Consider the following 17,004-nt stretch of genomic DNA (forward strand, 5'->3'; position numbering starts at 1 on the left):
CGTTAAGTCTGCCTTGAGCCGGGGTTCGGGATGACTTTCTGAACTCTACCCCTTTTCCTGAACCTCTCCAGTCCTTTTCCTTCACTTCCTCTTCCTTTCCCTTCAACCCTTTTACCAGATGAAGGGGCACTGGCTCTGAAAACTTGTATAAGCCAAACCTTTTTTTACAAGATCTCCCGCCACCACTTAGAGAGGAAATTTTTTTAACTATCCAATTATGTAATATATTTTGACAGACGAAATAGATCAACCAGGAGATTCTGATAAACGGGCTTCACGAAATGAGAAACACTGATCACGAACCAATGCAATCGCAAGGATACAGAATTTACAAGGGAATACCAGGGAAAAGAGCAATTAAGCAATGCCTGCAATTCGAAACAGGATTCGTGGTCAACCTCAAAATGATAGATTCCATAATACAATTCAATGCACTACTTCCTAGGCTCTCAACTTTAACTATAAAAGTGGCAAATATAATGTAGTAACACTGTTCACGTTTACGTCGCACTTCACTTAGCGTAGACTGGGACTGTGTCCTAGGCATGCCCGATGTTGACTGACTGGGCATGGCCCGTGCTGTCTGAGTTGTTGTTGTTGTTACGCCGGCAGAGGTCGCGTCCGAATTCTCGCGTGCCCTCTGGTGAACAGGACTCTACTTGCGGCAATTACCGTCCGTGACGCGCCGTGCCGATGTGCGCCTCCCGCAATCTTTCTGGTGGCTACTGCATATAACATACACAATAATAAATGCCCACGCCCCAACTAATGACAAAAATAATAGAAAAGACCGCAGAGAAGATGTGGATGGATTTTGCGAGCTTTTAAATCAGACGTCAACAAAAATCACACCAAAATTTTAATTGGAGACTTTAATGCCCAATTAGGAAGCAAAAAGAAATACAGAGATGTAATTGGGAAATGGCCAGCACAACGAAGAACACACCAGAATGGCATGAGATTGGTGGATTCTGTAGAAACAAGTGACATGATCTCAAAATCAACATACTTCATGAGAAGACCAAATAAACTTAAAACCTGGAAACACCCAGACTGGGCAAAAGGAGAAAGGCAGTTGGATCATGTCTGCATGGATAAGAACTAGCACAAGGAAATCCTGAATGGAACTGACACCGGATTAGATCATAACTTGATAAAAATAAAAATTAAATTCACCCCATGGAGAGAGAAAAAATCCCACCCACAAAAGAAGAGAACCTATGACCCTCATAAATTGATAAATAACAAGGCATATGAAGAACAAACTAAGAATATAAAAATAACAGATGATCTGGATGAAACAATTCACGAATTGAAACAAATAGCTGAACAAGTAGCTCCAATAAATCCTAGGAAAAAACATCAGTGGTGGAATGGCAAATGTGATAAAACAGATGAAGATAGACCCCATATCTGGTTAAGGTATCAGAATCAAAGACAGAAGAATCTTACTTGGAACTCACAAAACAAAGAAAGATGATTCAAAAAATATTAAGGAGGGTTAAACCTCAATATAAAAAAATATACTTTCTATGACAGAAACAAATAGTAAGAACTCAAACTCATGAGATTACTACAAAACATTTAGCAAACAACACTAAAGATATGATCCCCCAACACTAATGCTAAAAGATAAAAACAATACAATGGCCCATAGTGATAGAAGAAATACAGACATTTTAGCATAAACATTTAACGAATTACTAAATTCGAAGGATCCTCCTGAGCTTCTTGAAATAAACACAGAAACTCCAACAAAAACACCCCACTGACAATTCAGGAAGTCGGTGAAGCTTTGAGTGAGCTCGAGAACTATGAAGCAAGTGGAGAAGATCAAACATTTGCAGAACTCTGGAAATACACAGCAGAACCCCTGAAGATATCATTACATCAATGCATAGTTAAAATCTGGGTCGGAGATGAGCTGCCAGACCAATGGACTACATCTGTCATAGACTCATTACACAAAAAGGAGAAAAACCAAATCCGCACAACTACAGAGGCATTTTCTTATTGGATTGCACACACAAAATATTGTCAAGAATTCTCAACAATCACTGTAAAGATCAACTTGAAAAGAAGCTAGGAGAATATCAAGGAGCATTTAGACCCTGGAGAAGCTGCCCAGAACAGATCATCACATTAAAACAAATAATGGATGCCTACAAAAGGAGACAGAAGCACTTAGTCATAACCTTTGTAGACTTCAAAAAAGCTTATGATTGCATCCACAGAGCTTCTATGCTGGACATATTAAAAAATTTTGGACTTCATGCCAAATTAATAAAATTGATAAAATTAATCCTTACAAACACCAAGTCCAAAGTAAAATTCAGAGAGAACTATCTGAGCCATTTATGATTAAAACAGGGTTAAGACAAGGACATGATCTAACACCACTGCTCTTCCACTGTGCTCTTGAATACTTGATGAGAGAATGGTACCAAGAGAATCCTAAAACCTAACAATTGGAACTAAGAAAGATGATATAAACCTAAATTGTTTGGGAATCGCAGATGACTTGGCATTACTAGCTAATACTGTACAAGACGCTAGAAATCAAACAATGAGCCTGCAAAATATTGCACAAAAAGTAGGACTATAAATATCTTTCGAAAAGACTGAGATGATGGTACCAGGCCCACTAGTAATAGACCACGAACAGTAGACAACAGAAAAATTAAAACAGTGAAGCAATTTAAATATCTTGGAGAGATTTTAACACACAACTTGGATGAAAAACCTGCTGGGCAAGAAATAACCAATAAAATGATAAAAGATCAAAAACTAATATTGTCTGCATACAATAAGAAATGTCTATCAATTCAAACAAAATTAAAACACTACACGATGGTGGTTCAGCCAGAGGTAACATACGCAAGCGAGACTCTTTTTGAAGTCACTAAGAAAAACAGAGTCAACAAAATACTAAAAGTAGAGAGAAGAATAGCTAGAACATGCATAAATAAAAAATACCAAAAGGATGGACAACGGTGGATAGTGCCGAATGAAGCAGTGTACAGAGAACTGGAGCCCATCACAGATATTATACATAGAAAGAGGATTTCTTTCTTTGGCCACATAATAAGGACACCAAAAACCAAATTAGCAAGAAAAATTTTGCAGAAACTGTGGAATCTGAAGCAACAAGTAGGATGGATCAAGGAAATTAAAGAGGATGTGGGAGAACTATATATAACCTTCGATCTGCAAAACAAGACAGAAAATCTCAAGAAACTGAAAGATAAGAAAATAGGATTTAAACCAAAAGTAGACAAACGACACACAATGAAAAGGGTATTTCCCGATGAGGAAAGACAGGAAACAGCAGAACAAATGAAAAGATACTGGGCAGTTAAGAAAGAACGAAACATGGGCTTACTGAAGAAGAGGACCACGAAATGATTGACTAAAGTGGTCCAATGAGGCCATAAAAGCACATAATAACAACAATAATAATAATAATAATAATAATAATAATAATAATAATAATAATGTCAGAGAATTCATTCAGTTAGTCAAAGCCTGGTAGATATTAAATGAAGCTAGACTAGCGTCATTTGATATTTTAAATCTGAATGCAAATGCCCCAGTAAAAATTAGGCATCACCAACAAAAATTTAAATAAATTTAAGACAATTGCAGCAACACAAGTTACGGAAATCCAAGCACTTTTGTTGCAACGTCATAATTTTCAGTTTAATAACAAATTGTATGAACTGCCACTTCTTTTGGCCATGGGATTACGCCTTTTTGGATTGTTAACTGACATTTATATTGATCATTTACAAAAATGCCTTGTTAAAATCATGTATTTGTTAATGAAATAATTTACTTTTATAGGTATGTCGATGACATCATAATACTTTTCCATGGCAATGAAACTGAAGCAGTTCCATTCCAACATCAAATTCACCATCGACCATGAGGTACACATGACATTAAATTTCCTACACCTTAATAGTTTGCACAAAAAACAATACGCACCTTCACTTTACACAAAAAGGAAACAGCTACAGCAGAGGGCACTATTCACAACAGCTTTTTCCATCCCACTCCCAACAAACTAGCAGCATACGGAAGTATGATTAATAGTGCAGCGAACGTACCAATGGCACAATATGATCACGGTGATGAAATAGTATCGATCAAACAAATAAGAACTAATAATGGATATTTAGCACCCACAACTGATCACGCTTGATAGTATTCCATTCACTGGAGGAGCCTCTTAAAAACTGTTGATCACCTCACATAATATGACATTAAAATGAGATGTTACATGAAAAATAAAACAAAGCATGTCCTTCCTCAAAGTTCCAACAAACAGGACAAACACAAGAAACCAGATTTTACTATATTATATGTCCATGTATCACTTTTTATGTAGGTAGGAAGGTACATCATTTGCCATACAATATAATGAACATTGGTCAGCCCTACATTTAAAGATGTATCACAAATCTGAAATGGCAACTACCTTGATGACAGCAAACACAACCTGCTATAGGTAACCCCATCAGGCACAAAATTCAATATACTACAGGCACTAGAAATATATACACAACAGATTTTTCAACTCACTGACATGCTGAATGATACGTCTCAAACACACCCTCTTATCCTATTCTCATACTCACTGTCACTTTGCAATAGGTTATTTCAATTCATTTTTGTAAATGAACTTAAATAATAAGGGCTCTAAATATTTTTTTAATTTTATTTCCTCAATCTATGTAATTGAAATAGTATTAAATTCAGTCCACCACGTCACTGTAATATGAGGTAGATATGTTTCATTTGAGTCATGTGGTCTGCCAAATGTGCTGAATCATTTTGAACTTAAGAGAAAATGTGGAAATTTGTCATAAATGCATGACAAATGTTATGTGGTCATACATAGCAATTTGTTAGAATGCTTTACTATATTTTTCTCATTAACCCCACCTGAGACAGTGTTCCTGTAAAACTAACAACTGTGTCATTGTGTTACTGTTAGTTGAAAGGCAGTGGCAGAGTTAGTACCCATTATGTATACACATTCTTGAAAGTAAAGTTATAGCTCTGAAATTTGTTGGACAGTAATAAGAAAATAAAAATATTGCCACTGAAGGCATAATATCAGAAGTAAAACAAATCCCTCTAGCAGTTACAGTCACAGACTACTTAATCTCTATCAATAGCATATCAAAACACTTTTATACACCATTTGTGCTTACACAAACTGAAATGAACACAATGGGACTAGGATGAAAAACAATGCACATTAAGAAGTCATCAACTGTGACCTTTCTACAAAAAAGAAAGAAGAAAACATAGGATACATACACCAATAATTATTGAAGAACAATAGTTGATTGCACGCTACAAAACTGAAGATCTGTTTACAAGAAAATATTTTACTTGCACTGTCAATGGCAAATTTCAATTTTTAGATCTAGATCATTATGTAATGTGACAAAAAGTTAACAAGAAACTTTTTAATTTTCATTAACCCTTTCGTGGTTGATGGATCATGTATGTCCCATAACTTTGAGCGCCAGTTCGAGTGTCGGGATATATGTTACCCAGCTCTGCACGGTGCTGCCATCTACGGACGACTGTACTGAACCTAAGAAAAAAATCGGGACTGCACTGCAAAGGCAACAGAGAAGCGGTGACTACTTTTGTTGACTGGCGTGTATATATGGCCGCTGCAACGCCACTTATTTGTGTCATTCTTCAGTTTTCATCATTTCTCACTTTCCAGCGATGTCTGAAGTAAGTAATTCATCTTATAAATAACTTAATAATCATTTTTTAGTACAAATACAGTGTGGAATGTACTTCTCAGCGACTGTACTATCTTATAATCGAAATAAAATTAGTTGGACATATGTGTCCCAGCAGACATTATTTGTAAAGATTAGCAAGACAATTGATTAATGGGTATTTATCCAGGAAAAAGAGGGAATCAATGCCCACTTTCTTCCTAGCAAAGAGAGGAGTCTCTAGTGTGCCAGATGACGTCCGGCTCGTGAACGTAGGCAAACATGTACCGAAAGACAGTGGCACTAGGAAGCGATGCAGATTCTGCAGCATAAACTCTAAAGAGAGGAGAACAAAAGTTGTTTGCACTGCTTGTGGTGTACCACTCTGCGCCACACCATGTTTTTCTAAGTTTCATGGCATGTAAAGTTTTGTAAGTATTGATCATGTATCATGAAAACTGAAATGTAATGAATATTTTTTACACTGGCTCTACACAAATAAAAAGATTACATGCATGTATAATTTGTAGTTATTTTATTCTCTGCAAAATCTTGTTTATGGCTAAAAAAATAAAATTACAAAATCAGTTAGTCAGCAGAAAAGGTATCCTGCGAAGGTTCACGGGATGTGTGTGTCCCACTTCCTGTTGTGAAAAAATGAAGAACTTAAAAAATATTTTGGTGGTGAAAATATAATAATGGGACTGAAAAGAAACTGTTATCACCTTAATATTTTAAAAATCTGTAAAAAATGAATTTTATCCACGAAAGGGTTAATCCCTATGTCTTGTTGTGGGCATTTCCTAATGTAACTGAGGTAACACTAATGCACCAATGAATGGTTACCGTGAGTGCTTTAAGGACATTTTTGGGTACGGTCATCTTCCTGACAATACATTTCATTATGTGATTGTTCACCTCATGTGTTATAATTAGGTATTCATGTTGTCATTATGAAGGATTTATTTGGCACAAGTAAAGTTTTCCTCTCTTTACAATAATAAAACGAAAAGAATAAATATGATCCACCTGCCTGATATGTTACATGGAGGAATGCCACCCTCATGGTCTTTATACTTTCTGCTGAGCTGAAATTTGTCTGGTATGTCAAGAGAAAGGTCCAGAAAAGGGTCATGTTTCTTTGATTCTGTACTGCAGTTAAGACACCGTACCTGAAACAATTACAGTAATTAATTTCTCTACATTGCACAGCACACACACACACACACACACACACACACACACACACAGAGAGAGAGAGAGAGAGAGAGAGAGAGAGCGGGGGCAGGCGAGGGGGGGGGGTATTACCCTGTTTGCCTCCTTCCTTCTATTTCTGTTGCACTTATCATCATTGTATTCTTAAGTTTTTCTGTCATTGCCCATTGTCATATAATCACTTATTCATCGCACTTATGCTAAACATTCTCTGTTCCTTTCGACTTGTGCAGAACAGATTGTTTAACTGGAAGCAATCGAATGTAGTGAAATTATGTTAAAAATCTCATTCAACATCTGAATACAATGTGTTGACTGAAAATTCACTATGATTGAGCTGACCACATGCATAACTTACAGGATCATAAATTCCCCCACTGGTGAATAGTTACCACTTGTATCCATGCATGCCAATTTAATTTTCCCAGTCCACCAATACATCGAAGTCCAAGCCTTCATAAATATTGGGCTTTGAGCCACTGCTGCACTTCCATCAACAATGGACAATAGTAACAACAACTTTAACTCACAGCACAAAGTTTTGAAGAACATGGGTATTACACACAAACGGTGCACGTTTACTGCACATACATCATGTTCAATCAAGGAAATCAGCTGTGGCTGAACACCACGTTTCCAATGACCACACAACGACCTATGAATATCTTCCAGTTCTGTCCACAGTATAACCATTTGTTGATACGGTGGTCGAGCATACTGTAGACATGGCAGGTGACAATATAAACAGCAAGAAAGAGGTATTACCTTTTAAACGCGTCATGGGTATCACTCTTTGCTCTCAGATGAATCTGTAAAACGATGTTTTCTCTTCTTAGCATTCGGATACCTGCCACCAGTTTGTGCATATTTGTACAAGGCACTATTGCAATTTAGTTTACACTACACAAATTTTCTTGTTACACTACACAAATTTTATCCTAGGGATTTGTCGCATCAACTATGTTATCAGTGACAAATGTGTCTCAGTCTTAACAGTGTAATTTATGTCATGTCTGTGTGCCAGTATCAGTTATATGAAGCCAACACAACAATAACACTGATTTAATGGTTACTTTAGATTTGTAAGTTGTGTTCGTGGGTTTTTGCATAGAGAGAGAGGAAGTACAATATCATTCAGACAGTCACTTTTCGCTTCTGGATGAGAATTACGAGATAAAAGCAGAATTTCATGCACTTTATGATAACCCTTTGAGTACTGACTGTCAAATGAAAATGCGTGAAGCAGTAAAAGCCGTAGGCACATTGATGGGAATGGCGATGTATTTTACACTGGCAATGGAAATATCATAAGTTTGATATGTACCGTCAGCCCTATGCATGCCACGATTGCTGACAGTAGTTGCAGTACCCTACTGTGTTGTTTTTGGGTCAAATTAAGAGAGATGCAAAGGAGTTTTTTGTATCAACACCTTCCCTGTGCTTCAGCTCCTATGGGTCCTGATGCAATTCTTTCCACCCCCATCGGCATGAATTATGGCAACTTCCCAAAACTGCAGAAACAATTATTACGTCAAATTCAAAGCGGTAAAAGGCTCAAAGGTATATACATTTACTCAAATACAATTATGTTATTGCTTGCGTTAAGACCTGATAGCATTTTTTCGTCCTGTTTTCAATCATTTGGGTCTGATGCTGCCCTCGTTTAGTGCCAAACATTACAGAAAATAGGTCACTCATTATTAGTTAGCAGGGTAAAATGTCCCTCAAAAATAACAAAATCAAGAGACAACAAAAATAAGAATGATTTTTCAAGACTCAAGTTGTTGAAAAGTGCAAAATTCATGTAAAAATGATTTTTTAAATTGTTTCCAGCAGATGTGTGTTTACCAAAAAAATGTCCAGGGGGGGGGGGGGGGGGGGGGAACAAAAAGAAGTTGTTTAGGGGTCAATTCAGGGGCGTCTGGCTGGCCACTACTTCAGCAGTTGCAGAAGTAAGTCACCTTTGCTATTTATAATCCAGCAAGCACCTTGGTGGTCAACTGACATCATACAGAGGTATAATTACACATGCAGGGTTCGCAACAATGGTGAACCCTAGCTGAATTTCAGCTAAGTTTTCGTCAGGTCACCTGTGAGCTGACATGCACGGCACGCGCGATAACAAATCTTCCTCTGCAGGATACGCGTTTTGTTGTCATTATCAATGAAATCTGTATTCTTCATCAGAACCCAGAAACCAAGCAACAATCAAAATAATAGCTTCCTCCTGTTGAGTCCACTCTGAAGAAGGCTATGATTGTTCCATAGGTCAGAGAAGTTATGGTAGCAGTTTTTTGGGAGGTGAAGGGCCTGACGCTCCTAGACTTCTTTGTAAGAAGACATTTGTTCCCAGGAGAATACCACAACAAATAAATAATCAAAATGTGGAACTATGTTTGTAGAATTTAGCACTCTCTTTGATGGAAATAATAGCATTCTGCCTGTTGACTTTAACTAAATATAAGGAAACCAAATCCTGATTCTGTGCAAATTTATACATTTGTTTACACAAATACAAAGTGTTTTACTTCTGTCATCTATTAAGAAGTGTTGACCATCTCATCTTCAGCAAAAACAAACTGCATGTGAATTATCAAACAATGGAAAGTCCTATCTACTATACACAGAAATTTTATGCTTCTGAAATGTGCTTTCCAGACTTAATTAACATCATAATAGGAATGTGTGCAGCACAAGATGGATGAAAATTCCACTTATTAGAGCATTATGAAATGTAGACAACTGCCAAACATTATGAAGAAATACCAGTCCTGGCTAACAAAAGGAGTGCTGAGGACACACTGCAATTCACTGAAGACTATATCATGAATCTTAAGCTTACAAACATACAACAGAAGGCAGAGGAAAATTTGTAGAAACGTCTTATACCTTAACTGAAGTACCTACAGGATATCTGCAAAATAAATGTATTTTCTCAAACAAATGTGTGCACCCTATTTGTTTCTTTAATGGATAGGTCCAATGAACACTGCCTCCATAGTTCAAATGGCTCTGAGCACTATGGGACTTAACATCTGAGGTCATCAGTCCCCTAGAACTTAGAACTACTTAAACGTAACTAACCTAAGGACATCACACACATCCATGCCCGAGGAAGGATTCGAACCTGGGGTCGCGCGGTTCCAGACTGAAGCGCCTAGAACCGCTCGGCCACTCCGGCCAGCACCTTCATAGTGGCTAGTGCCAGACTGTCAGATGGGCAACACAGAATGCATTCAATTTTTATCAGACATTATTCAAAAAAATTCTTTAAATTTGTATGTATATTCAACACAATCTTAAACTGCAGTCATAGAAATTAAACTCAAGGTGCAGAACAGATATGCATTTAATAAGCACAGAACAACAGAATATCTACATTAAGGCTTACAGCATATTCTACTGAACATTTGGGGGCACCTTTCATAATTCTCTCAGTCCCCTTACTGTTGATTTAATTTAATCTCCAATTAGTGATAAATAAGAATGAACTGTACAGAGCTTTTTCAGCTCCACAAAATTACACAACCAGTCACACCAACTGCCATTAACATTAGCAGCTGCTGCCAAATGAGGCTTAATTTCCACCAAAACAGTGTATCTCCACAACACATTTATCTGAGGTGTTTAACAAAAGAAAATTAAAGCATTATAAATACACAATGAAACATACAACCAAACAACACTGTATGCAATACACCCGAAGAATAGGTAACCAATGTAAACTGAGGCAGAATAAACAACAGAATTTATTACCATTTAATAATTATATATATTGCAGCAACTTACTTCACTCTGTAGTGTTCCCCCAAACACACTGGTGACGATTGATGTACGCCCTTTCTGTAGGGAGATATAAGGGCTCTCCTTCAGAGAAAAGTCGGGCAAAAGGTGCAGCAGTTCCGTGTGTAAGCGATCTAGCATGTATCTTAGAAACTCGTGTGCATCTTGTTGTTGGTAACCCCTAAAAATCAAAACATATTCATGAAGGATCCTACACTACTTGGTGAAAGAATATTACACATATAAATTTTAATGAACTAGGCTGTCACTAACATCTCAGCGTTTGGTTTCCGCATATTGTTGATCGCTACATATCGTCTTCCCACTAAGTATACACAATGGCTAGGACAAAATTCCAAGTTTGGGTTTGAAAATACTGAATTATTTAACTATGTCAGTATCATTCCTGACATATGAAAACCCTGTCTCAGACCAGAAGTCAAACCAGGAACCCTGCCGTTTGCAGGCAACACCCTTACCAAATGAGCTATCCAAGAACGACCCGCAACCTATCTTCACACTTTCTATTCTGTAAACACCTCCCCTTCTTCTTTCCTTACTTCCTAGTTCTCCACCGTAACTTATGTTGACTAGTACTATTGGAACAAAGAAGTTTTTATCCCCTAAGGTATGCAGAAGACCTTTTGTGAAGTTTGGAAAGCAGGAAAGAGACCAGCAGAAGTGAAGCTTTGAGAATATGTCTTGAGCCATGGCTAAATACATTTGTCAATAAGGGCATTGACCATGGAAGGCAAGTTCTGGGTTCAAATCCCAGAAAGGCAAAGAGTTTATTATGCAAGAAAGTTTCAAAGTAGTGCATACCCCAGTGCAGAATGAAAACTTTTTTCTATTATCGGAGGCTATAGCTCGAACAATAAGGGGTGTATCAAAAAGAATCATCCAATTTAACGCATCTACATTTCTGAAACCAATACACACATACAATGAATTTTTTTTATTAACAAACACTCAAAAAGTTTTTTTCTCATATCTTTTCATAGGTGTTCAATATGCCCCCCATTGAGATGCATGGAATACGTCAATGCAGTAATCAAATTTTGCGACACTAGCATGTCTTGAGTCACAGCTTCCACAGCTGATGTTATGAGATGTCTCAGTTCATTCATTGCTGTTGGTAATGGAGGCACACAAACAGAGTCTTTTATAAATCCCCACAAGTAATAATCACAGACAGACAGGTCCGGTGACCTTGAAGGCCACTTTTATAAGGCCAAATCATTTGGTCCAGTGTGACCAATCCACTGTTCAGTAATCCTTTGATATAAAAATTCCCCCACTTCCATATGCCAGTGTGGCGATGCCCCAGCCTGTTTAAGTTCTCAAGTACATTGAGATATTGTACGGTGGATGTGTTCGACATCTGTGTCCAACAATGGGGGACGTGGTCTGCCTGGCAATTTGCTTTTGTGCAAACAGTTTGTTTCTCGGAATTCTTCATGCCAGCGTCTAACGCTCTGTGCTGTACAAGGATCCAAGCTATACCTACTACGAAAGTAATGCTCAACAGTTATCACTGACCCACAATGCACAAAATTTAGAACACAAAACGTTTTCTGTTGTCCAGACATCATTTTTACTAGAACTGAAATGGGCGCACACTGTTGCTACCTAGTGGGGAACCAAGTAAAACTCAAGAGTTTGCTCTTTCCAACCATATGCTGTTCATGCACATATCTCAATTAACATAATAGTATGAATTTTTGTAAAACCGGATGACTCTTTTTTTTATATACCTCGTATAACTCTGTGACTGGTAGAATGCAGTGCAAGGTAATCAGTGTTGCTGGCATGCAGCCACTGGTGCTTCACAAGGCTCTGCACATACTCATTCAAGGAGAGTTCACAATAAACATGTGGCACTCGGAAAGAACTGCAAATGACTGGCAGAAGGCCCATCAAAAATATTAGAACATAAATTGAAGTACAGTAACATGTCCCAGCATGTTTGTGGCCTAATTTTAACACAGAGCTCTAGTTGAGAATCGAGATGGTTGGCAATGCAAGCTGTGTAACATTTTATTAGTGGTGATACTGACACCTTTCAAAGTTGTTTGGAATTTTCATCATTTTTTGGAACAAGAAGGAAGAGATTGTGATTGCAATGATACATTACAGTTCAGTTAATACTGCCAACGTCAAAGAGTGTTGCACTGTAGTTGCTACTTATTTTAAAATACGCTACACATGCGTATGTCATGATTAGGTTGTAACCTGATGAGTTAGCTTAAATTGCAACCACCATAAATGACCATGGCTCCAATACTTTATTAATACATAAGAGAATTTCTTCTTCTGCACTTCAAGGCTAAGGTACTTGTGTCTGGTCCATCTTGACTGCCACCAAATTCTGAGACTTCCTACATCCCTTCTTCTTCTTACCTGGTACAGCATGACCAGATGAGGGATTCTCTCTACCTCTCACTTTGCTATGAAATCTCGCTGCATATTGATTGATGTTTGTTGAGATTATTTTCTACATTGTTGTCCATGTCATAGCTTATGTTCCATCCTAAAAAAGTGGAGCTGGAGTGTTGTTGAAATGGTGTATTATCATTAATTTTAAGTGAGGGAGGGGGTATTCCCCATGGTGAGCCATGATTTTAGTTTTCTTTGTTGACATTCGCTGATTGATGCAATTTATTCAATGCTTTTTGTAGTTCATCTTCACCTTCTACCAAAATGGTAACATCATCTGCACAAATAAGGACATCAACATACTTATTTATATCACACTCTATACCCAGATTTACTTCCTGTCTCCAGTTCTTAATCATCAAGTCAATTTTATATATTATTCTTTTTCTTCACACTGTTGGAAGCTTTTTCTAAGTCAATAAAAGCTACATGTATGTCTGAATTGAATTCTCATCCCCCCCCCCCCCCTCCTCGACCCACCCACTTCCTGAACGGCTTTTCCAGAATCCACCTTGTTCTTCTAATACGAGTGTATCCGATAGGTCCTTAAACATTAATTACTTTTGTACATATTTTACAAGCAGAGTTTATGAGGCTATTTCTTCTGTAATTTTCACAACTGTTTCTTTGATATTTTTTGAAAATTTATATTACTTCTTATATTTTCCAAGTGTTTCGGATTTTACAATAGTGTCAATATTCATTAAATAAATGTAATAATCTAAAATCACAAAAGTGACCGGCTTATTTTAAAAGTTCTATATTAATACAATCTGGTCCACAGGCTTTCCTCTTTTCCATACAAAAAACTACTTGCAGCTCTATTTTGACTGAATCCACTCCACTATTATGTGATGTGATCCCCTTCTCCCCCAATTCTGGATCTTCTATTTGCCACAATTTTTTGAAGAATTCTTTCCACTGACCTTCGGTACTTGTATTTAACCATGCAATAGCTTTCTCTGTTTTACTGAAGTGTGTCATTAGTTCACAGGCAATCCCGTGTATATCTTGTTCTACTTTTGTCACAAAAATATCGCATGACTCTTGGTGGGCTAGCCTGGTTATTTGTTTGGTGTGGTTCCATTTTTGCTGACACTCCAGTTTCTGGTGTTTTATTCTGGAGGCGTTTTTGTGGACTCTATCTTCTCCTTCAATAGCCTTTGAGAAGCTTTCATTCTATTCTATCACTTAAGCCTTGTCCCGCAGTTACACAGGGTCAGCCATCGTTAATCGGATTTGGCATGTTAATGCTGAAGGGGTGGCATTGATAATACTTCTCCAGTGGATAGCTAAAGATATCGATTCGAGACGCAGTCCAGTACATAGTAGTTTTAACCTCACAGAAAGTTTTAACACAGCGGACACTATAGGGGGGGATCTGTAATACTCAACACCATACATTTCACTAATTCCAGATGCTACTGTACTGGAAAGTTTCGAGCTGAAATGGCCAACAGCTGATTTCCTCTCTCTAAGCGATCTTTCCAGTGGAAGTATGTTGCTACACACTTTTACCACGAAAGTGGGAAGAGGATTTATGCTGGAACCACAACCGATCTTTATCATCTTTCCAACCGCAGTTAGTTGACAGTGAATGTTACATGACATGGTCCATTCAGACGGCAAAGTGTTGAAGTTTTCTGGTGAAACCTGTAGCACATTTCATAGGATAATCATATGAAACAACAACTGATAGTAAAAAGTGAAATGGTGACATTACTTCTGGGATATAGCTATTGCTATACTAACAGTAATATTTATATTAAGGTGACACAATTAGCTATAAAAAAACCAAGCTATGAAAAGCAAGTAAATATGAGCTGCAGTTTCACTAGCAGCAAACTGATTGAGATTCTGTTAGCTCCTGCCGCCACCCCATACCCCCCGGGACGGAATTAGTGTACCCCAACTGTCTGCGTCGAGTGTAATCCATGGAATAGTGTGAAAGTGTTCAGATGTCTGCGAGCCGTGTAACTGAGGCGGTACATGGGGACCAGCCTGGTATTCACCTAACGAGATGTGGAAAACCGCCTAAAAACCACATCCAGGCTGGCCGGCACATCGGCCCTCGTCATTAACCCGCCAGGTGGATTCAATCCGGGGCCAGCGCGCCTACCCAAGTCCAGGAAGCAGCGCGTTAGCGCTCTCGGGTACCCTGGCGGTTCCTTTGAGAAGCTTTCATTCCAAACCCTTAATCCTTTCTTTTCCCAAATGCCTTATACCTGTATGCCACTCCCTCTACACATTCTTTAATATTTTGCCATTCTTTCTATGTATCCTGAACAGCTGGAGTGCCTAGCAGATATTTCTATAGCCAACTTTGATGAAATTTCCTATCACTGTCTTGTTGCAGAAGGTACACTTAAAGACACCCTCAAAAGCTTTGTCTGTCTTCTTGGCCTAATTTTCTTTCACTTAGCAGTCATTCTAACTGTTGTGAAGATTAAATAGTGATCAGAACACTTGTCACTTCCTCAGTGTACATGTTCATCTTCAACCTAATCACTATCATTTGCGATTAAGTGTTCTATTAATCATCTTTAAGCCTCACGACTCCATGTAAACTTATGTACCTCTATTTCTTCAAAATGTGTTAATGATGTTGAAAGCTGTAAAGTCTCTAAGTTCTTTACCATTTTCATTGATGTGTTGTTTTCTGAATGTATCCACAACTCCCAAGATAGCATTTAAGTCTCCACAGATGAGGATCTGGTATCTCTTATTTACGTTGTTTTAGGACCACTTGCAGGTCATCACTGAAGAGTTTTTTGTGTACACAAACCTAAACTGACTACCGTTTTTACTCGAATCTAAGCCGCACTCGAATCTAAGCCACACCTGAAAAATGAGACTCGAAATAAAGGAAAAAAAAAAAAATTCCCGAATCTAAGCTGCACGTGAAATTTGAGACTCGAAATTCAAGGGGAGAGAGAAGTTTTAGTCCGCACCTCCAAATCGAAACAAAGTTGGTCCATTGTAATATGAGAGACAATTTAGGTCGGATGAATGATGATACAGCTACAGTTGTTTGGTTCAAGTCATAAGCTTAGCAGTTAAGCTTTATCAGGTAGCCATTGCTATGCGTCAGGCGCTCCGTCTGTATTTATACGGGTACCCTTCCTTTTTCGCCTGCTTCATCTGGTTTGAATTGATTGCTTATTTTTCTTTGATCTGATAAGTGCCATTCTCTTTGTTATAGGTGTCTAAGTCACTCTAAGCTGAAAATGCATTACTGTACTGTGTCATGCATTGCTTGTCGCATTCTGATAATGAGAGTTTACGACCTGTCGCCGCTTGCGGCATGACCTGCTTTTGTGCGCGCTACTGCCACTTACAAATTTAAAAAAATAGAGAGGAATCGTCTCATTGGCGAAACGATGGCAAGAGACTCCTATTTGCTGTTACTTACACTGCTGCTTTCTTTGATAATGATCACCAAGAACCAAATAATAGACTGCGTATGATAGAAGATGTTCTGAACGAGAGTTTAGCGAAAATTTTTCTCCGTTTGAAAATCTTTGCATACGCCTCTTTAGTACATTACATTCTGCACGGAACTTAGAGACATCTTAGATTTAAAAATCTAGTCAGTTGCCGTGCTTCATTTCTGGCTGTATAACTATTAAGCATAAGAATAATACGAATATAAACATGACATGATATGTATATTCTTCAGCGTTTGCTGTTGTCTCACTCTAGTTTCGTAGTTTATTAGGCAGACAGGATTTAAATGAGATAGCAGCAAACACGAAAGGATACATGGCAAAATGTTTATATTCATATTATTCTTATGGTAAAGAGAATACTGCATGTGATT

At 37.8% G+C, this 17,004-nt stretch overlaps 1 protein-coding gene across 1 annotated transcript in view; it reads right to left on the bottom strand.

The window, feature by feature from the left end:
* The window catches only part of LOC124804858 (ubiquitin carboxyl-terminal hydrolase 3-like), a 79,341-nt gene that overhangs the window by 37,426 nt on the left and 24,911 nt on the right, over nucleotides 1-17,004 (bottom strand). The window contains exons 6-7 of the mRNA XM_047265213.1: nucleotides 10,755-10,929; nucleotides 6,784-6,922 (exon numbers count right to left, since the gene is read on the bottom strand). Coding sequence (XP_047121169.1) covers nucleotides 6,784-6,922; nucleotides 10,755-10,929 — 314 coding nt within the window. The remainder of the gene's footprint in view (nucleotides 1-6,783; nucleotides 6,923-10,754; nucleotides 10,930-17,004) is intronic.

The sequence above is a fragment of the Schistocerca piceifrons genome, chromosome 7, assembly GCF_021461385.2.
Source record: "Schistocerca piceifrons isolate TAMUIC-IGC-003096 chromosome 7, iqSchPice1.1, whole genome shotgun sequence".
Classification (NCBI taxonomy): Eukaryota; Metazoa; Arthropoda; class Insecta; order Orthoptera; family Acrididae; genus Schistocerca; species Schistocerca piceifrons.